Raw genomic sequence first — 23,354 nt, forward strand, 5'->3', positions numbered from 1 at the left:
TTTGCTGAGGCTGAGGGTCCCCGAAGACATCACCGCCGCCGATAGCCGTGTTGACTGTGGCATAGGAAACATGCAAAAGGACGAAGCACCCTCTGAGGCAGGGCAGGAGAGAGTGCTGACGAGAGGCAGGCGTTGAAAGGGATTTCAGCTGGCATCTCCATAAAGTAACTCAAAACAGGACTCAAAAGGAGGTGGTGCGGGTCTGCAGCCATCACGTCGCGGCTCTTTGCAGTAGCAGGGTAGAATGTTGCGCACAGAGTTGGAGGAGCTACAGCAGCTGGCCAGAGTCCCGCAGCTGTCAGGATATCTGGCAAATAACCCCGGCAATGAGGTGCCATTTCCTAACTGTTCAGCAAGGATCAGACAGGATTACACAGTGCCCACCCCACTAGCGTTTCTGTGCCTGGCAGCCTGGATTCAGGGCCAGCATCAGAAAGGATGGGCCCAGTTTCCTTCTTTCTGGCTCCTCAGACGCCTGCTGTGAGCCTGTGCCCTTCTGCTTCAGCTGGTTAACTTCTACTTTAATGGGTGGAAAAAGACCTGAAGCGTCGAGAAGTTATGAGGTTTACTGGGCCTTTAAGGGTGAGCCAATAATTAGGTGAAAAGCTCTCCTCTGGGAGGTTAGTTATACATAACACAAAAACAGCTCTTTTTTTCCCCCCTGTCATTACTAGTGCGTTCCACAGTGTGCCTCTAACCTAGTTTCTCCCTTAGACTTCATGCCAACCCTGCAAAGCAGGCCTGAATCAATCCCATTCAACCCGAAAGAAAACTGAGGCTGACTGGGACAGAGCAACTTGTTTGTCCTCCTAAGAAGTGGTCCCATTAGGAGCAGCCTTGGCCCACAGCTTCTGTTTGTCTGTGTAGATTTAAACAACATCCACAGGCCTCACTATCCTCTACCAGGGGTCCGGCCTAATGCCTACTACATTCAAATAACTTCCCCAGGGTCCAGTTAGACAGTGTTATCAACACGCAGTCTGTCCCTTATGACAAGTGCAGAGGTAGATTTCATTTTGAATTTTTAATATGATCACACTTGATAGCATTTTAACTTTATATATCAAATATTAGGACCTCTGTAAAATACTGGTTATTATATCTGTATCTGGATGTGTTCTACCCCTTTAGAATAGATATCATTGTTTCTGGATTATGCCTTCTTTGTACATAATTGATCCTCTAACTCCTCCCCTCCAGTTCTAACTCCCCCCGCCCCACATACACCTTTGTTCTAACTTACCCTCTCCTGTCTGCCTCACCTCCCCCTACCTGCTCTGTGCAGAGTGACCTTCAGCAGGTGGAGATAAAGACAGCTGCCTTTCATCTCCCATTGATTTCTCCAAGGGGAGCCACAAAGCTGCTTTGAAGTGCAGGGGGGAGCTTCCAGGTGGATAAAACTGAAGGAAGGAGTGGATTTGACATAGAGTTTATCTCTGTCATGGAGGTGTAGATGTTTATGGGGGGTGGGGAATAAAAATGGCCAGATTTTATTAGGGCATCAGAGATTGTAAAGAGATCATGTTTTAAGTTTGGAAACTTGGGTCTAGGTTGGTGGTGTGAGTTTGAAAGGATCTTAGGTCAAGCATCAGTTTAGCATGCGCACTGCAGCAAGCAAGTGGGGCAGGATCGCCGCTCCACCCTCCCGGGCAGCCTTCCCTTGGGTGTATGCTGCAGAGGATGAGCAAGTCCATGAGTTGTGAGAGGATTTATCTGGGGTGTCTATATTTATTGTTTAGAACTTATACAGTTGGTGTTAGACTGTTTGGCTTTACAGTTTGTCAGAACAGTATCATATTTGTATAACCTTTTCCAATTAAGAAATGCTTTCTATGAGTTTCCACATTGTATCAGGAGATGGGTTGGATAAATGCCATCACCCACTTCTGGGCCATGAGGACCCCCTGAAAACTACCCAGGAACAGACAGGAGAGCAGCACAGAGGCAGTAGAGGAATCTAGACTCAGTGGGGGCTTTCTTTCCCTACAGGCAACCTCCTGTGTCCCCCTCTCTCCCTCTCTCTGTCCTGATGCATGTATCGTTTTGTTTTGTTTTGTTTTGTTTTGTTTTGTGTGTGAGGGTGGCAGTTTTCACATCAGGACCCTGAAGCAAAATCATTTGCAAGGAAGGTGTTTGAAGGTACAGTGCTAGAAGCCTGGAGGCCTGGTTATGCACTGAGGGTTGTAGCTTAAGGAGAGATGGTCTGCCACAGTTTCAGAGAGCTGCCCTGAAATGAAAGATCCTTGAGAAATGTCAGCCCTTCTCTCAGGCATGAGAGCTAATCAAATGGCAGTCAGAAACCCCGGGCTAGAGTCCATCCCAATTCCAGCCCCACTCCCAGATATAGATGGAACAGAAGACACCCATGCCCTTAAGGGCCATGGCTTCAGGATGGGTGAAGCTGAATTGGCACATGATCCCAGAGAACATGGCAAATGTGAGGGCCTGGAGTCAAGGCAGATCAGGAGGAGGCCCCTTTACATTTCTCTAGTTTCATTCCCTCCTTCCAATAATATATACCAGTTGTATTTAATTTAGCCCTTTGTTCAAATCTTTAGAGCGATCATTTTGTTTTAGGTGTTGATAAAGTATATACCCAGTGTTATGTGCTTATAAAACCCAGCCAGGTTCACAGGAAATGCCTAGTGGCCTCCCTTTTCATTTTCCTTTTTCTAAAGGTTTAGTCAATAAGAGTGGATCAGTGAGCAAAGACACCTCCTGCCAAGAATGACAATTGGAGTTGGATCTCTGGGACCAACTCACCCTGACATCCACACGCCCTTGGTGGCATATTTGCTGCCAAACCCCATACAATGAATCTCTGTAATTTTAAAATGGGCTAAATAATTATAATAATTAATATCCTCATTAATTTATTCTTTTTGATTTAGCTGAATTTGCCTGGCAATTAAATTTAATGTCTGTTTTTGATAGTGTTTCACTTAATCAAGAGGAACAAATTTAAAATCCATTGCAGAAAGCCATGTGCTTGATTATTTACAGAAAACAGCTTGTGCCTGGATCTGGTGCTGTCTGATGAGATGGCTTCAGTGTGAAGATTTGCTCACTAAATCCCACAAGTCTGAAATGTTGGAGTTGCTACCATTGTAAAGGATTCAGATTAAAACAACAGGTCCAGATTTGTAATGAGACGGACGGGCTAACGTACCAAAACCATTCCTTTTAATTTCACTTACATATATACATGAGTTTTACAGGCAAATGCTTGGAAAATGCTTGCTCACTGGTTTTATAAAGTATTAACTACCAATAGAAGCTTCCCATTTTCTGTCTTTTGAGAGATAATGGCAAACATCTTTATATACATCTCTGTCTGTGCCTCTGTCATCTCAGATGCTGTGGGACTCATCTGCTTGGAGTTCTTGTTAAGGAACTTAATGGAGGAGAGGCAGGGGCCTTGGATATTTTCCTGGCCACTATGGAAGTACCCCTCTCACGCCACTGATTTGTGACTGACTGATTAGCACAAACCAAGTAACTATCAGACAATGATGCCATTTTGGTATAAAAGCAAAACAACTTTTTTTATAAGCAGACAGACTACCAGCTAGGAGGACTATACCAGTGTGCTGCTTGATGTGGGATTCCAGCAGCTCAAAGTGGAATGGAAACTGTTGAACAGCGGTCAGCATCTACAGTCTAATTTAGTAAGTTAATTAGATTTTCCCTCCTCACTCTGATTTAGTACTTGTGGTATTTCTTCTGTGAAGACACAGTGGATGAATCCCTGGAAGGATTCAGTACTGGTATGGGTTGCACAGGGTGGCCCCTTGTCTGGCCCCTGGAAGGATTCAGTACTGGTATGGGTTGCACAGGGTGGCCCCTTGTCTTCTAGACCTTCATGCAGGGCCGATGAGGGCTAGTGAGGAACAATCCAGGGAGGAGAACTTCTGGTGTGTCAGAAAAGGTGGAACAGGTTCACAGTAAGGAGATTAAATGCTCACACTGGAAAGAATACTTAGTAAGGTTTCTCCAAGTCAAAAATGGTGATTGCATAAAATAACTAGATCATGGTGACATTCCTTCTAACGCAGCTCAGGCCTCACCCTGTTCTCATCTTCCTTTACCCCTGCCCCAACCTGTTAGCCTTTTTCCTTTTCTTTTTTTTCCTTTTTCCTTTAATGGTTTTCCATAAATTTTTTATTAAGGGAAAAATCGTGGTATTTGTTCAAGGTTGGCTCACTTTATGTAAATAACATAATGACTTTCATTTCCATCATTTTTCTGCAAATGATGAAATATTTTGTGGATGGCCATATTTTCTTTTTCCTCATCTGTTGATGGGTACCTAGGCTCATTCTATAATGTGGTTATTGTGAACAATTATACAACAAACACAGGCATCCAGGTATTGTATCCTGTTATTACTGTAGATGACTTAGAATCCTTTGGGTATATACACAGGAGTGGAAAAGTTGGACCAGATGGCAGCTATTTTTTATTCTGAGGGAGACTCTTTAGGCTGATTTCCATAGGCTGTGAAAATATACATTTTTCATCCTGTCATGTTGTCATACTTACAAATAACTCATGATTACCAAAAAATCATCTTAAAAACAACCCCCTACTAGCCATTCACAATGGTTTGAATGGGAAATCCCCCATAGGCTCACATACTTGAATCCATTGTCCTTGTCTGGTGGCACTATTTAGGGAGATTTTTGGAGCCTTGAGCTGGTAGAGCATTGCTAAAGAACGTCACTGGGGGATGTCTTTGAGATTTTTATAGCCTTGTCCCAGGTGCAGCTCATTCTCTGCTTGTATTTGTGGTTAAAGCTAGGATCTCTCAGCTTCTTGCTCTGTTCACCTGCTGCTGCCATGCCTTCCTTGCCATTGTGGACTCTCCCTCTGGAATCATAATCCAAAATGAACTCTTCCTTCATGCGTGGCTCTTGGTCACTGTGTCCTATCACAACAACAGAGAAGTAACGAGTGCACCCCTGAAAGCCGAGATTTGCTTCCTGATGTGCATCACTCTCCAAAGCATCCTTTGCCATCTGCCCTTAAGAAAGGGACATATTTCTTTCTAATCTTCAATGATTGTAAATAGAGATCATGGTATGGATGCAATCTATATGCATTTATTAATGATCTGATAATGATTTCAGAAGAAATATGGCATCTCACAAGTAATACATTATCTAGATAGCTTATCTCTGAGCATAGAGACATCTTTAAGCCATCAAATTACCTAAATTGTGACTATTTCTTCCATGATTAATAGACCCAGCAACTAGCCTCCCTCTCCACCAGTCTCCTTTCATATCTGACTGGAGACTTTCCAATCCCTTGAACCTGGTCCATGGGCAAGATACAAAGAATGACTATGGGCCAACTTTTGTGCTAGACATAAAGGATTTAATTGCTGACAGTTTTCTGGAAAATACTCTCTTGAAATTGAAGGAAGAACCGGAAGAATCTCCTTTTAGACTGGCATATCAGTTACACTCCACACATACATTCTGTTTGACAAATATCCACTTTAATTATGTAGGGGGAGAGACATGGGCACCCTCTCTAAGATGATAATGAATGGCATCACCATGTCATAGAGTGGGGAGCCAGATCAATTTTCAGTGCTTCAATTTTGTAACCAATATAGTATATAACATTGATGCTGTCCCTAAGTTGACTAGACATAATAGAGTGTCATTTTCTTTGTCTATCTGTATATGATAAACAGAAACTAGGCTAGGATTCAGGGAGGTAGAGCAATAACTTTGCATCTGTTCCCACCAGCTCCATGATCTCTGTTTATAGTCATCTTTAAAATTCCCTTCTATTTTTACTTTAATGATTTAGAATTTATAAATAATATGACCCAAGGATGGTTGAAATCGATGTGCTGGTAAATGTTACTGAGTGGCTCGCAAAAAAGAGAAAGCTCCAAATTGTGACAGTTGTCCATTTTCATGATGTGAATAGTCATGAGATGGCTGATTCTGGGCTACCAATGTGAGATCCCTACCAAAGGCATTTGGAAGAGATTGACACAGGTATCTTCACCTACTAGTAACTAGTTCCTGCATAGTGTAGAACTTAAGTTACTAAGGTTTTCTTCCCCAAATGACTGAGATGTATGTTGATATAATTGAGAAAAAAATAGTAGTCAAAAAAGTATTCAAATATAATGAAAAAAAAAGTCACTTTTGCATCCTTTTCTTAGGACTTCATGTTATGGTCACACTAATTTGCTGCTTGAAAGGCTGGTAGTCCATACTCTGTCTTTTAAAGAAAGCTTTATCCATATGGTAATATTTTTAAATGGTAACTCCCCTTTGTCTGAAACAGTATTTATAATCTGACCTAATACTTTAAATGCTTTTGTTGTAGTTCCAACAGCAATTTTGAGCCAAGATAGGGCAGCAGTTTTAACCCCACCACCCAGAGGATTAATGTGTATATCCTGGAAAGTTGGCAGTGTAATGCCTGGTACCCATCCATGCTGTTTGTCATCAACAGTGGGCAGTAGAGCAGAATTATTGCAATGCTGCAGACAATGCCAGCTAAAAGTATACTGACCTAAAGGGATGTGACATTAAGCAATTAATCATCTGAGGTACATCTGCATTATTCACAATTGAGAGGTAGTGGGTGGCCAACGGCATATACTGTGCATGGCAACCATAGGACAGGTAAGGGTTGCAAGTCTTCTACATAAAACCCAAGTGCTTGTAAAGCGTCTTTAGTCTCCATGGTGAACCTCTAAACAGAAAGAAATATTAAATGCCATCTTGTTTCTCTTCTTTATACAAGTCTTTATCAAGAAAAATGACAAGTTTGAGTAATGGTAGATACATTTAGAGGCAGCAAACATAGCTGTGGGATTGCTGCTCATGACTGACAGGAGTACAGAGCCAATCCTGTGGGGGCAATGCAAAGGTCTTCTTGCCTTAGTGAATTCCAGGGCAAAAGACCACCGTAGAAACTCCTCAGGGAAAACTCTCAGTAGAAACCTTAAAAGAGGTATCATTTTTATTATTATTTGGAAGAGGAAAAGGGATGGGCCAAAAAGAGGTTTGGAACTGTATTGCCTGTTCTAAATCTATCAGACTACAATGGGTTGATTTCTCCACTTTGAGAATCTCAATGTCAGTCTCCTCTGTAGCTTCTCTCTTCAGTGGACAATTCTTTCTAATCAGTGCATGAAGCAGAGTTTTATGAAGTTGTCACTTTAAAGTCTTAAATGAACTCCCTTTCAGGACAATCAAGGTGATGTCATGTGCTACACATCAATTACTGCATACATACTCTGCTGGTACCTGCTACACAATGAACCTCTTAGGTTTCCCTCCCTCTAGTTCTCCCTCCTTCCTTCCTTCCTTTCTTCCTTCCTTCCTTCTTTCCTTCCTTCCTTCCCTTATATAAAGTGGCATCTTCTTAATTTTGCATACTTTTAATTTCAAAGTAAAAATAAACACCCTCACAATACATAAGACCCAACCCTGCTATTTTGTGGGAGGGTAATTTTCTGTCTTAGACACAAGGACAGGACAGAAGAGATCCTATAGACATGAGCAGAGCCAGGTGGGTAAAGGCTCGTCAAGGCTTCTGGGGAAGTCTAGTCTAGTCTACTTTTTTGATGCAAGAGGCATCCTTTTATTTTTATTTTTTATGTGAGTACACTGGCACTGTCTTCAGACATACCAGAAGAGGGTATTGAATCCTATTACAGATGGTTGTGAACCACCATGTGGATGCTGGGAATTGAATGCAGGACCTTTGGAAGAGCAGTCAGTGTTCTTAACCACTCTCCAGCCCTGGCAAGAGGCATCCTTATCACCCTCAAGTGGGGAGAGGAACTGGGCTCCTCTGCTGTCACCCCATATTCATCACTGCCCAGGACTAGTGTGATCATGAGGCAGATGGAGTTGGAGTGGGTTTGGGGATCCTCATGTGAGTAACGGGGGGGGGAGAGGGGGAGGGAGGGAGGGAGGGAGGGAGGGAGGGAGAGAGAGAGAGAGAGAGAGAGAGAGAGAGAGAGAGAGAGAGAGAGCGAGAGAGAGCGAGAGAGAGCAGAATAGTTTCAAACAGCAGCACCACGAGGTCCTTGACAGCTTTGTCATTTTGGTCCACCTCAGCCTTCTGAGGGTCTCCACAATTGGGTAATCAGGATTTGTCTCTAGGTCCTCTTTGTTCATCATGTAGCCCATTGTAGAGTTGTCTTGAAGTGCCTGAATCTTCATGATCTGCTCCACGTTTGCTGTCCTGCCACAGGTTCTCATCACAATGCAGCAGGGTAAAGACATAAGCCTCATGGAGATTGTCCCCTTCTTAATCTTATCCAAGATCTCCTTCATGAGTTTGCAGAGATTCTCAAATGTTTCCTTGCTCTCCTCCATTTTCTTCTACTTTTCCTCATTTTCTGGAAGCTCCAGGCCCCCCATAGTCATTGAGACCAGGGTCTTTCTAATTTCTTGAGCTACTGCATACAGTACTTGCCAATAGGATCAGTTAGATACACCACTTTAAGGCCCAATCTCTGCACATACTCCTCAGGGTTGGCCACCTACTCCTTGCTCTCATCAATGATATAGCAGATGGACTTCTGTGTCTCTTTCATATGAGGCACATACTTTGATAGGGAAGTTATCTTATCTCCAGACTGAGAGGTGTAATAGTGGGGGAGCTCAGAGAAGGGCTGATGGTTAATAGAATCATCATGGACTCTGAGCTTTAAATTCTTCAATAATGCCTCATAAACTTTCTTGAAGATCTGTTTTCAACCAAACACTTCAGTGTTTTTGTGGATGGCTTGCAGGATCTTGCTCTGCTAGAATATATCTTGGGAGATATTCAGGGGCAAGTCCTTGAAATCAACCATAATATGCATAAAGTTGAGGTATTCAGGAATCAGCTCCTCACAGCTACCCATAATGAACACACAAAAGTCATACAGTTTGATGTCATTTTTGTTCTCAAAAAGGTCACAGGGAGCTCAATAAGGAATGAAGAGCAACACCCTGAACTCCAGTTGGCCTACAGAGAAGTACTTGACTGCCCAGTGGTCTTTCCAATCATTGGTAAGGCTCTTAATAGAATTTACCACATTTCTCTTGAGTGATTCATCGGTGTTTCTTGACCAAATCGACAGTCTTATTAAACTCTACCTGATCAATATGTTCTCCTTAATCTTGTTTGTTTTCCTTTTTTTTATTTTTGCCACTGCCATCCTCATCTGATCCTACATTTTCACTCTTAGGCTTCTCCACATCATCCTTATCTTCCTCCTCTTTCTCACCTTTCTCTTCCTCTGCCTCATCATCACTGACTTTCTCTTGTTCCTTTTCCAAATAGAGTTGATGGAACAGCCTATGGACCACGAGTGTTTCTTCACCACTTCCTTGGTTCTCCTCTCCTCTAAGTACTCTGGTCTTCTTTGAGATAAAGGATCACTTTGGTGCCCCCAGCCAACGGGCTGACTATGGTCTGTACAAACTGAAGGATCCACCAGCAGAAGACGCCCAGGCATACTGCTTATCATCATTGTTCTCTGTGATCACAACTACTCTACCACTAGATAGACTGAATAGAATCCAATACCCAGCTACCAATCATGGAGATGCCTGCACCAACCTGGAGAGCCTCCATGAATGCGTTTGTGCCAGACTTCGCAATAATTTCTAAGTTATGAACGAGGTCAGCCACAATCATGCCAATGCCTGTGTCCACCAATGTCAGTGTGTATTCCTAAGGATTGGGCATGGTGTCGATTTTCAGCTTTAACTCTGTCTAACTTGCAAGGGTCTGTGAGGCTCTCAAAGTGAATTTTGTCTAAAGCATCAGAAACATTAGAGATCAACTCCTGAAGGAAAATTCCGTTGTTTGAATAGAATGTCTTGATGATGAGGGACATGAGCGGAACAGTTTCTACCTGAAAGGCAAAGGTCTCCACCTCTTCCTCTCCATGGCGCACTTCCTCAGGCATCCTGACAGGAAAGCTAAGTAGTAATACAGAGCAGGGTAGACCTGGACTGCATCGGACTTCATGCCACGCCTAGGCTGCACAGGGTTTACTCAGGAGCTTGTTTTCATTTCTGGCATGCATATTTCTTTGTCAATCTTAAGTATTAGGTATTTTATAAATTAAAGATGTCATGTGATTCTGTGTTTTGGAAAGTGGATGGAACTCATTTAACTCACCATGTTGGAGGTTACCTGTTCCAACTTACAGAATTATCAAAGAGCTGAGTGGAAACTCATACTTAGTAAAATGAGATGCCAATTTAGTCATATGCCATTGGGCTCTAGATCAGTTTAGAAGGAAAACACACTTACTATGGGGTGGTTTTTCTCCTTCGATATACATTTTTTAAAAAGCCCCAAAAGTTGAGCTCAGTGCTATCCTGCCGGAGTGTCTCTAAGGCGCTGTGGTGCTAAAGCTCATTATCACTGACCTGAAAGGAGCTCCTGTTTTACCATGGAACTCAAATGTGAACAGGTAAGAGCAAAACGGTGCAATGTCTGTCTCTAGAAACATGAAAAGAATATCTGGTCAGACTCTAGGCTATTAATAAATCACAGAGGGCTGAAGAGACACCACTATTGTTGGATCATGAAGAATAAATAAATGTGTGGCTGCTGATGGTGGTAAGGGCACCGTGGATAGACGAGACTACAGGTACCAGAAGTGGCTTTAATAGTGACAGAGTAGGGGTCAATAATATACCATAAAGGACTCCTACACACCACAGGTTTACTTTAAGAAACACTTGCTAAGGTCCACTTTATTGAGATGATCTGCCACAGGTCAGCATGCTGTATTACTTGTTCTGTTTCTGGGATAAAATACCCTGACAGAAACAGCATAGGATAGGGGGTATTTTTGCTCACAGTTTTAGAATACAGAATATCACAGAAAGTTGTAATAACAGAAGCTTAGGCTTGTTGGTCACATTACATCCTCAGTCAGGACACAGGGAGATGAATGATGGTGCACAGCGTTCTTTCTCTCTTTATTCCATTCTGAACCCCAGCTACTGGAATAGGACCACTCATAGTTAGGATGGGGCATCCCATTTCAATCAACCCAATCTGGCAACTCCCCCATAGAAATGCCTAAGAGGAGTGTCTCCTAGGTAAGTGTAGACCCTGTCAAGTTGACAATATTAACCATCATAGACACCTTGAATGTTGTAGTTGAGAATATTAAATATTACTTAAAATTTATATGTTAAAACATTTCCCCATCATTTAGAACAAGCCTAAATGTGTTGTTTTAAGAAAAAAAAATCACATGAAAGATCCTGATGGAGGTGAACCACATCTCTCCCTTATAGTTTTCTTTACAACGCTCATGTCTTCACCCTCTTCCATCTGTCACTCTGACCAGTCACACCTGGGCCACTCTGAGAAAGGTAAGAGGGGGAGCAATTCTGAGTTGATTATCAGTGCTACAGTCTTCCTGTGGAGACAGTCAAACCACCAAAGACCGAAGAAAACCAGGAGCACTGACGAGGTTCATGTTGGTCAGAAAATGGGGTTAGACAATGGTAGTCATTTTTTTTCCTAATCCTCTTTGTTTTCCTTTACAAACTATGTAAAAATCACAAAATGATAGTTATTGGTCACATTAGTATCTTGCACAGTAACTAATTCAAAAGATATTTGGTGAATAACCAAGTATAATTTAATTGACCTGGTTATCTTTACGCAAAAGTGAAGTTAGGTCCTTGTTTTACTCCAGGCACAAAAATGAAATCAAAGACCAAGTAGAGGCAAAATGGCTGCAAATAAATACAATATTTTGGTTTGGGGTCATGAAAATGTTCTGGAATTAACTACTACCAGGAACTACAGTACAATGTTATGAATATAACAAGTCACTGAATCACCTAGGATAAAAAGGCGAATTTTATGGTTTGCAAAGTATAGTTTTACATAGATGTAAGCTGAGGAGATGGCTCAGTGGGTAGAGTGCTTGTCTTTCAAGTATGGAAACCTGAGTTCAGATGCCCAGAACCCAACTAAGTAGTTGGGCGCGGCAGTGGTGTGTAATCCTAGTGTGGAAGGTTGGATACAGCACGACCCCAGGAGCTTGCTGGCCTACTGCTGAGCTATTAACATTCTAGTCTACAGCCCCAAACAAAAATAACAAAGAAAAGTTGGAGAATAAGTAGGTGACACCATAGGTGTACCACCATAGGGTACCTGCACCCACACCTGTGTACTCATAAGATTAAAAACAGATCCAAGTAAAATAAAGGCAGCAACAGTTGCAGAATGAAGTCCAGGCCCAGACGCTTGAGGTTTTTGTACAGATGTTCAGAGTAGACAATCTTCACACTGACGGAGAATGGAAGGTACCAAGAGTGGACACTTTTGAAACAACATCCAAAATAGTCAAAGGATGTATTTCAGAAATATGTTCCCATTTCAGAAATCTGAAAAAAAAATGTTCCTCTTACAAATGATGAATGTCTTTGTCTTTCTGACTCCATATTGTGGTCTCACACAATTGTGGAGTTTTAGATTCGGAAGAGCTCAGGACCTAACTTTTCCAACCCTGGGGCCGAGGCTGCTGCTGGCTCTCCGTACACGTTCTCGTTCTCTTCTCCTCACACTGCAGTCAGGCTTTCAGAGCTGGGGAGCTCTGGCAACCCAGAGGCTGCCATCCCAGCTTCCTTCAGCATTCCCTGGGTGCCGCCATGCGAGTCCAGGCTGGTCACTGGTGAGGCAGTGGAGGGAGTGTGCAGCATCAGCTTGTGCCTTTGAAGGGAATGCAATGCCTCTTCCTTCTCTTTCCTGCTCACCTTTTCTTCCTGATTTCTTCCTACTTCTGCCTTCCCTGTCTTGCCTTCCCACTTTCATTTCTTTCCTTCTAGACTGCGGATATAATGATGGAAGCGGAGGAGCCTTTTTTTTTAAATTGAAAATAACTTCTCATTTAATATGCTCTGCTCAGTTTCCCTACCTACCTGTCTCCCAGCTCTTTCCCACCCTTCCAACGCCACCCTTTTTCATCATTTAGAAAACTTACCAGAACAAAACAAACAAAAACAGCACAAAGAAATACACACATATACATATACACACAAATAAAACCAATAAAACCACAACATCAGAAACAATACCACGTAAGAAAAAAATAAAGGTAAAAAATGCCAAACAAAGCAATATCAAACAGAAAAAAAATCTAAAAATACAACTGAGTTCCTATTTTGTTGGCCATCAACTGCTGGGCATGGGGTCCAACTCTGTGTGGTTTGTATCCCCAGGGAGATTGCTCTGCAGAAACTCATTTTTCTTTGTGAGTGGTTACCAACTGGCTTCTTGGTGAGGGACGGGCTTGTGTCCATTTCCCCACTCAGCACTGGGAAACCACCTGGCTTAGGCCTCTGTGTGCTGCCACAGTCTAAGGAGCTTTCGTGTTCACAAGAAGAAAAGCGTTCTGTGGTCAAGCAGCAGAAGCTATCAGCTCTGTACCACTGTGCAGGCAAGGAAGCAGTCGCTGTCCGTGAAGACTTGAGTGTGTTAGATCAGAAAAGCTGTTTGAGTCATTCTTTGAGTTTCTTGCTATAGAAGTGGACAAATATGTTACCAAATATGACCGGTCTCTGAAGGTCCATTCTCTGAGATTGCTGCTACCACAATGGTCTAAACACATACACACACATGCACATATACACATGTACACATACACATGTACACACACACACACACACACACACACACACACACACACCTTGTTTGTGAGTTAACAAATGCCACATTTACTGTGACTAGCTTTCTACTTTCTGCCATAAGGAAGAGGTGGTGAAACACATATTTTCTAAACACCTTTGTTAAGACAGTCTGCTCAGTGCACTGGACGGCAGCTTTCTCAGTTCATTGTGGATTCTTGAGAGTGCTAAATTTGCCCTGTCAGCTGAATTCCTCTGGCTTTATATGGCATGATCGGATTTCACTATTAAGGAAAGTCTTTTAGCAATCAATAGATGAGCAATCAAATTTCTTGCCTAGATATGCGATGATTTGAGTCATGATTTCCAAAAGCATCTCATGAGAAAACTTCGAAATGCAGTGGTCTGATGTCCACTTGTGTCTCAGTGTGACAGGCTGTGAGGGGGTGATGGCACTCTGTCTTGTCAGCCATGTACTTGGTCCTTCATATCTGAGGAGAGGGGACGGTGAGGAGGCCTGTTGGCCTGATCTTGTTAATGCCGCCGTCTAGAATGCAGACTCTTGGGTATTTCATCTTCACCAGATGAGCTGCAAACTGCCAAGAGAGGACAGACAGTGTTACAGGGATCACCCAGAGTATTGCTTTCACGTCCTGTGTGTATCAGGCGGGGAGAGACAAAGGCATTTTTATAGCAGTAGTTTATTGCTGTCACTTTTGCATAGCTCATTCATTTGTCTTTTAGTATAAATTAAATCATATATTTATTTCTAACAAAAAAGCTTTGTTATGAAGATAAACATGTCTCTTTGTTACCTTATGTGCTTTAATAAGTAGCCACTGTAAATAATTTCCATGCAGTGTAAAGGCTGTAGAGATTAAGCTCTTCCTAGTTGGTTAGCCTCTCTCCCAGGGATTTACTGCTATTCCTTTCTGTTGTTACTCTGAAACCTTCCATGAAATCTAAGCAGTACCAAATATATTTTGAAGAAGTTTTGATTATATATATATATATATATATATATATATATATATATACATATATATATGTGTGTATATATATATATATACATATACATACACACACACACACACACACACACAAACACAAACACACATACCTTAAACCTCTCTAAATGAGTCTAAGGCAGGCAATTCAGGGACAATTGTACAAAATAGTGTCTTAAGACAAAAGGCTAAAGGTGTCAGTGTGTAGGCAAAGTATATGCTGATGGACTGCGATTGCAGCGTTCCTTACTGCAAAGAGACACAGATAAATGGATGTCAGTACTGCTGGCCATGCCTCTTTCTCCACCATGCTCTGTAGGCCCCCAACAGTCAAGTGGCCATTTACAGATGGGGATCTTTAGTCCTAAGCAGTGCTGGAGAAATTGTGCTACTGCACGTTGGAAGCTGTCAGGCATCTCCCTGCCCTGCTGGCTCACTAATCTTTGGAACTTGGTCCTCAAGAACAGTGGCAGCAGACTCATCCACCTGAATGCACAGGCAGCACTGCCTCTTACCGTATGATTACTGACACAGCTGCATTTCCCACATGCAGCTGTACAATTACCATGGAGCTTGGAAATCCAAGACAACATAGCATTACCAAAAGGGCCTTGTGGGTAAGCCCTCAGCTTTCAGCACTCAAGAACACTCTGGAAGTAAGAAAATGAGTGAGTAGAGAAGGACCACTGCACCCTTGACTAATCTCTTAACGAGTGCTGTCAAGCTGGAAAGACGTCTATTGTAGATGACAAACACGGGGTTGCTATAAAGCTGAGACACTGGGATGGCAAAAGAGGCAGAGGGGAAATCTCAAACAGGTCTGAAAAGGCAAGCAGAATGGTGAGCTCCAGGAGACAGAGCAGTTCAGATTGCCATGACAGGATGCAAGCTGAATTTCAGTAGAAGGGGGAAAAAAAAATAAAGCAGCCGTTGGATTTCCATGTGAGGTTGGGAGTTCTGCTCTGAATCTTTGTGGTTCCAATCATTCATGTTTAATACTGGTCCTGTAGCAGAACCATAGTGATATTCCTCCATCTTTTCCAACTCTAGCTTTCTTTTCCATCTGCTCATTTACTTGTTCATCTACTAGTTATACATTTCCCTGAGTGTCTAGTCAATACTCTACACTGTTCTAGGCTTGGGGTGTTTATGAACGGAGGAAATGGTAAGGAAACAATTAATGGAATGCAGTATGGGATTACAAGAGCAGCTGTTTAGGGCACTTAAGAGTTTCTGAATTTAACAGGTGTTGGGGAAGCTGTCTCATCCCCCTTCATACTTCATCACTCTTTCATTACTGACTCCTGAAGTGAGTAGGAATTCAAATTTGACGGTGAAAATTGCTACACTGATGATACAATATTTTGGTGATTGCTTGAGGTAAGAGAGAAAAGAAAGGGCTTTGAAGCTGCTGGGTGTGGCTCTCAGTTTGATACAAAGTCAAACCCCCACGAGGATCTGTAGTGAGACAGAAAAACCACACAAGTAGGCAAATGTTTCTATTCTTCCCTCTTCTCTGGGCAGACCTTCAGCAGCATCAGCAAATGCTGGAGGGACTGGGCACTGGAGGTGAAGTCTGGAGATTGCAGACTTCACAGGAGAACAACACAGCTGGACATATTGAGCAGTACCCTCGATGGAAGTTCAGGGTTCTCCAGTGGGTTGAGGATAACAACAGCCCAACTGTCTGGGTGCTGTCAGTAAGTAGCAGTATCTAGGTCCATGCCAGACTAATAATAAGTTTCTGAGGCTGAACTTCAACAGCAGTTGTTTGCTTAGAGCCTACCCTAGCTGATGCCAATGACAGCCAGTATTGAGAAACCAGTACTGAATAATGGGATCCATTAAGGTTGGTTAGTCTGGGACCCAAAGCTCCAATACTTAAGAGTACAGTCCTAGATGGAAGAATGGGGCTGTACAGCCAAGGTCTGTTATGCAAGACAGATCTGGACATGCTGGGAGAAGGTTTAGAGACGTTTAGACTGCATGGATGAAGGTCTTGTGTTTTTATCCTAACTCTTGTGGGTACTCCTGGGTACTGGTATGCACTTCTAGAGCTTGGGTAAGCACACTTCAAACCATACTGTGTGCACAGAGCAGGCTTTTGTAGGTACCATTCTATTTTGTTATCCTTTTTTATCTTGCATCTTAGCTTGGATTAAGAGATAGGCATGTTTGTCCAAAGGAAATCAAGTTCTATGAGCAGGAAAATGAGTGAAATGAAAGTTTTGAGTAGCCAGAGTACTTGAGGTTAACTAAGGCCAGGGCATGCTGAGCTGAGGACAGATAAGGTGCAAGAGAAGCACTGAATTCCCACTTCCTGCAGAGAGCTGAATGGCAAGCGAATGAGCAGAGCAAGCAAACAGAAAGCCCAGGTTCAGCAAGATTTAGGCGAGGAAAAGATGGGGGCCATGCTCATTCACACCACCACAGCAGGACAACTACGCTGCCTGATTTAACCTTTGGCTTTATGAGTTCCAAGTTCATACTGGAGACAGGCCAACTAACACACTGCTCAAAACCAGAGAAACCTTGTCTTATCCACTTGACCTGCCCCATCCTGACTTCCCCAACAATGCTACTTCTGGATAGACATGGTACTGAGCTCAGAAGAACACTGTAGTGAAGAGCTGGGTTATGTACACATTTGAGTGGAGGCTGAAGCTGTGTTAGTCGTATGAGTCCTCCTGGCACTCTGAAACGCTGAAAATATGGCACACATTCAGTATTGCAATATGAGGTCATGGTACATTGGTAATGCATGCGAATTGTTTAACCAATTTTGAAGAATTTGTCAAGATCCTAAGTCATGCAAGTCTGAGATGAGAAAAAGATTTCTCTGGGTCAGTTGTGGTATTGGCTAGAGATAATTTATAGCAGCATGCTGTGGCCATGAGTCCTGCCTATGAGCCTATGACACTGAGAATCACCTCGATTAAACACATTTCTGCTTGTGTCCACGAGGGTACTTCCGTAGATGACTGAGGAGTGGACCTGTCCTGAAAGTGGCCAGCAGTACCCACAGACTGAGGGTCCAGGAGTAAAAGGGAACACTGACATTCCTTCTCTCTGCTCACTGGACTCTGTGCTGAGTGGCTCTGTTCAGCCAATGCCCTTTCATGATAGACCCACTCCTGCATCTATGAGCACAGCTAAGGAATTCACCCTTTCTCTCAAGTCTTCATCACAGCAGCAGCAATTCTGACTAGCACCATGTTGTCTTGCCTGGATCATTGAAGACATTTCTGGGACAGTTCCTGAAGGTCTTGGTCAGTAGACCTGGACATCTTATGAACAACAATGAGAAGCATATGAGATCTGATAAGGGTCAGAGCAACACACTGGAATGACGCATCAAATACGGCACTGACTTCTTCCCATCACCACACAGCCAATGCAATTCTGAATGCGATTCTTCAGTCAAATCCTTCCTACGTTCTTCCTGTAACGGAGGCTAATATTCTCTCCCTGTTATTTTTGTATTCGTGTATTTCATTTTACTTACTGAAGTTCAATTGTACTTTATAAAATGTGAAGTGAGTTTTGCAGAAATGATGCATAGTGACAACTAAGAGGTGGCTACTTGTTCTTCCTTTGAAAGTTACTCAGAGGGCTGGAGAGATGGCTCAGCAGTTAAGAGCATTGACTGCTCTTCTGAAGGTCCTGAGTTCAAATCCCAGCAACCACATGGTGGCTCACACCCATCCTTAATGAGATCTGATGCCCTCTTCTGGTGTGTCTGAAGACAGAGACAGTGTACTCACATACATAAAATAAATAAATAAAACTTAAAAAAAAAAAAAAAGAAAGAAAGAAACTCAGAGCTGAAAGCAGTGACTGCAAAGCCAGGACTGGGAGGCTATGGCCTGGGAGTCACATCATACCCTGCCACAGACATCTGTGAAAGGCACAGGACATAGCAGGGACCCCAGGAGTGGTCCTTCTGCTGCTATGTCACAGTACCACAGATGAGGTACTTTGTGATAAGATTACTTTTAAACAGTTCTGGAATAGGGGAAGTTCAGTAGTCAGTTCAATACTGAGGAATAGGGAAAGCTCCACATCAGGTGAGAACCTCTTGTGCATCTTAACACGGCAGAAAGTCCAACTTCCCTTCTCTCAGGAGCCTTCTGTCATGATACCCAACCCAACACTAGTGCACTTTCTCATGATGAGCACCTCCACACACATACCAATCTGTCTTAGATTAAAGCCATTTAACTCTCCACCGTCTTTCCTGCTTTGACCCCATCCATCCCTTATGGTCTAATCCCCATATGCTGGGGGTAACCTTAAAGGTTCTACATGTCATAATGTTAATAACAAGTGATTTTCAACAGGAATTTGGGCAAGGATGCTGAAACCACAGTTAACAGAAAATTATAATTCTTCATTTAAAAAGGTGAAAGTTTATAAGAAACTTTATTACACAGTTTTATAGACAACTATTCTAATAGTGTCTACGAGATTCCAAATCCTTAATATGGTATACATTAGGGTGACAGCAAACTTTTAGGCATTGTTTCTGGCTTTTAACAATTACTTTTGGGAGCAGAAAAATCTGATAGTACTAGGAGTCTGTCTTAAATAGTTTTTAACATGTTGACTTACATAGAGAGTTACATGACTAACTATAATGAATTAAATCTAAATATTTCTATATTTTAACTTTCTTTTTCTATAGTTGCTACCTTGACTTAATTTCTTCTCATTTCTCATGGTAAACATGTAAGAACAGACCAGAATGGCAAAATTCATTAATCCATAGCTCGGCTTAATGATAATAACTTACACTGGATTTATTTCATTATTGCTCCCATATACTATTGTCCCACTTTTATCTCTTTGATGCAAATTCTGGACAGTGTAATATTTAACACATAAACTATTTAAAAATAAAAAGACTTATAATATATAGAATGACAGTAGTCTTATTACACTTGAAAACTTCAATGGCCAGGTTTGGAGGGTCATCCCTGGAGGTTACAGCTGGAGACTGTTACAAGTTTGAGCCAGCTTGGGCTACACACAGGTTATCTTTAAAAATAAAGAGTGCACCCTCCACACACACACACAGACACACACAGACACACACACCCCAATCTGTCTTAGATAACAGCCATTTAACTCTCCACTGTCTTTCCTGCTTCTGCCCCGCCTCTTACAGTCTAATCCCCCAGTATAATACAATTATACATATAATTAACAAGCCTCTTTTTCAAGATTGCTTTCATTGCTCTGGTCTATAGAAATTCTGGAACCAAATAGTTTCTTTCCTCTTCCCTTTCCTTATTTACTTTCTAGATAGAAGAATTTACATTTACAACATATACAATTCAGATTTAAGAAGCAGACAAATGAGATAGAAGACTGTACTTGGTAAACGCCTGGAAGCACCCATGATCTAGGCCCATAGCCAGTGAGTCTTAATACTTACTAGGTCATAAATACCCTTTTGCCAATCATAGGATAACTGTATTTCTCTCAGGGATAGCATACATGTAAACATATTTTTGTATATTAAATATTACATTAATATTAAATTAAATACCACATCTTAAAAGATTTAAGTCCCACCAGTGATCTCTGTAGAGCAAAAATTTAAAAAGCAAATATGATAGCGGAGTTATTTGAAATAGTTCTTATTTCTAAGAAAATGCACACTGGCTCGTGTTAGAGAATAGCATTTCTGATAAAATTCCATCATCTAATAACACTGTGTGTCAGGAGGCCCAAGGAGTCTTCTGGTCTATTTCCCTTTGATCTGTATATTTGGGAAGTGAATTTCAGCAATAATCATTTTTCATCTTTTGTTTATACTAGACAACTGACAATGGTAAACCCACACTGTGTGCCAGCCCTGGCCCTATCGTGTGGTGTGGACTATGCATAGAATGTATATGGTAAAAACTCAGATTCAAAAGATTTAGGGCTGTGATGGAGCACAGCCAAGTTCCAACCTCTGCAGGTCAGGCGAGAGGGCCCCTGTGCTTGTTGAGCCGCACACATCCCTGTGGGGAGGAGTAATTACGTGGTGGGAGGCAGAGCAGGCAGGTAGAATAACATACTGGGACAAGATAACTTTTCTTCTTAGCAGGGCAAGCAAGTAAGTGCCCAGAGGATGGATTGACATTTGTTATGGAAAACAGATATGAGCTGGCTGTAGAGCTGACCATACCTTAAAGAGAATAATACTTCTAGTAAACATGGTAAGTAAATGGTTGAACTCTAGACTAGTGGGTCAGGGTCTCCTTTACTACATTCCTATATAGATGTGATGACGTGTTACTCGATAGGACTTTGAGGATGGAAAAGCTATGAGGATAAGTGGCTCCTGAATAGGACAGGGCAGTTTTCAGTTCATAGGTCTATCAAAGTAAGCACTGCTCACCATTCAGTCAGCCAGAAGAAGAGTTTTCACTGTTAACATTTATGCAGTGTTCAACACTACACAGTGTTCAAGATGCAATATTAAAACCTTCCTTCTCATATGATATAAACCCACAGACTGAAATGTTCAGTGACAGGAACAGCATGGGGAGACAGGAGGAGTCCAAGGCTGGCCACAGTAAGGGCAAACAGGCTGACAAAGTGGGAAGGGAGTACCTGCAAGCCAACAAAGGATGCTGCCCATTCTCTATCTACAGGTTTGAAAGCAATGATAAAGACATATACTCCACTTTCTAAAAATATAAAAGACTGCATAGGAATTATGATAAAATATATGAATTTGAAGAATTAAGTAGCTATTATCTTGAATTACAGTGGTTTCTATAGAGACAATCTGTATGCTCAATTGGCTTTAAGTATTTTAGGAATCATTTATTCTTTTGAGCATGCAGGTGTAGTAGGATAATCTCCTCAAGACTAGTAGGAAGAGCTTGAGCAAAGGAGGAAGACAGTACTAATAAGAGAAGAGTGCAACGGCCTGGGTCTCTATTGTTCTTATTAAATTCACATTTCGATAGCCATAGTAATAACATTATGAGGACAGGCTTAGGATAGGTGATAGGAGTCTGAGGGTAGAACCCTTATAAATGAACGGTCTGTCTGCTCACATGCCCACCCATCCTTCATCTCCCCCAACCCCATCCTAGACATTGAACACAGGGCCTCATTCACACTTGGCAAGGGGTCTGCCACTAAGTTATATCCCTAGCCTTGGTGCCCTTATAAAACAGTCTCTGGAGAGTTTCCTTACCTCTTTGCCATGGGAAGGCATAGCGAAAAGATGGCTATCTATGAACCAGGAAGCAGGGCCTCTCTAGACACTGAATCCACAGAATCTTGGGAACTGTTTAATTTGGCGAGCCAAACCAGAACTGAGAAAATAAATCAATTTCAATCTCTCTCTGCCTGTCTCTGTCTCTGTTTCTGTGTGTGTATGGGTGTTTCTGTCTGTATCACCCTGGCTGTTCTGTGTAGACCAGGCTGGCCTCAAACTCACAAGAAATCTGTTTGCCTCTGCCTCCCAAGTCCTTTGATTAAAGCATGTGACCCCACCACCTGGTGAAAAATCTCTATTTTTAAAGCCCTACTACTCAATATTTTGTTATAATGGATGGAGTGTGCAGTTTTCACCATTTCTCAAATCATTAATTCCTTGTCATTGTTTTCCAAAGTAAATATTTTAAATGAGTTTTAATCCATATATAAAAACAAAGCATGAATATATTAATGAACAGTGTCTCAACATTTGTAAAGATTGTGTAGTGTTTAGATCTGATTATAATATCTAGTTCATTACACATTTATTATCTCTTTATGATAAGAAAATCTTCAAATCGTTTCTTCTAGTGTTTGGACTCTATATGATGCTATCTACATTCACAGCACACTTCACCTTGATGTGTAACTGTCAGTATATTCACTTCAACTTCTGGCAACCACTATTATACATTCTACTTCATACAGTCCAAGGTTTTTAGATTCCAATCTGAGGGAGATCACAATATTTGGCATTCTATGCCTAGCACATTACGCCTAACATAATAAACTCCAGTTTAACCACACTGTCAGCAATGGCAGGATTTCATTGTTCTTGTGGCTAAATCTACTGTAGGTATTTAGCACATATGGTTCACCCATTCATCAGCTGGTGGGCATTGAGGCAGTTTCTACTTCTTGACTATAACGAACAGGGGTGTGTTTCCTTGGCATATTGATTTCATGTTTTTTGATGTGCACATGTGTGAATATGTGTATGGAGGGCAGATTTGACAGAGGGTATCTTCCTCAGACACCTCTGATTTATTTTTTGAGACACGGTCTTTCTCTGAACCTGGAGAACTAATTTAGCTAGAATGTCTGGTAAGCCAGAAGCAGATTCTCCCATCTCTGAATCACCAGTGCTGGGCTTAGAGAACACTACTGTATCCAGCTTTCTTTACATATGATCTGTGGGGAATTGAACTCAGGTCCTCAGGCTTTAGCAGCAATTACCAACTGGAGTATCTCCCCAACCCTGATTTCATTTCTTTGGCTATAATAGATTGCATGCTTGATTTCTACTTCATATTATTTGCTATTGACAAACAGCATTACTACTGATTTTGTGTCTGTAACTGATGATTTCAGTAGTTATGGTACATTCTTTTGTAGGTTGGGTGTTTTCTGTACAAATCACGTCAATGTCAAGCAGTAATAATTTGGCTTCTTTCTTTTGTGATTTTGACACTTCCAGCATAAGGTTGAATAAGTGTGG

General features: G+C 41.9%; 1 protein-coding gene and 1 pseudogene across 2 annotated transcripts in view; both read right to left on the reverse strand.

Moving 5' to 3' along the window:
- Positions 1–388: 388 nt before the first annotated feature.
- Positions 389–10,648, reverse strand: LOC110291929 (heat shock protein HSP 90-beta-like; annotated as a pseudogene).
- A 68-nt stretch (positions 10,649–10,716) lies between these two features.
- Tbck (TBC1 domain containing kinase) overlaps positions 10,717–23,354 on the reverse strand; it is a 158,271-nt gene continuing 145,633 nt past the window's right edge. For both annotated transcript variants that reach the window (XM_021157536.3, XM_029474919.2), the window contains exon 26: positions 10,717–14,239. In XM_021157536.3, coding sequence (XP_021013195.1) covers positions 14,129–14,239 — 111 coding nt within the window. In that variant the 3' untranslated portion in view covers positions 10,717–14,128. The remainder of the gene's footprint in view (positions 14,240–23,354) is intronic.

The sequence above is a fragment of the Mus caroli genome, unplaced genomic scaffold (genome assembly GCF_978045245.1).
Source record: "Mus caroli unplaced genomic scaffold, Mus_caroli_1 scaffold_3, whole genome shotgun sequence".
NCBI classification, from domain to species: domain Eukaryota; kingdom Metazoa; phylum Chordata; class Mammalia; order Rodentia; family Muridae; genus Mus; species Mus caroli.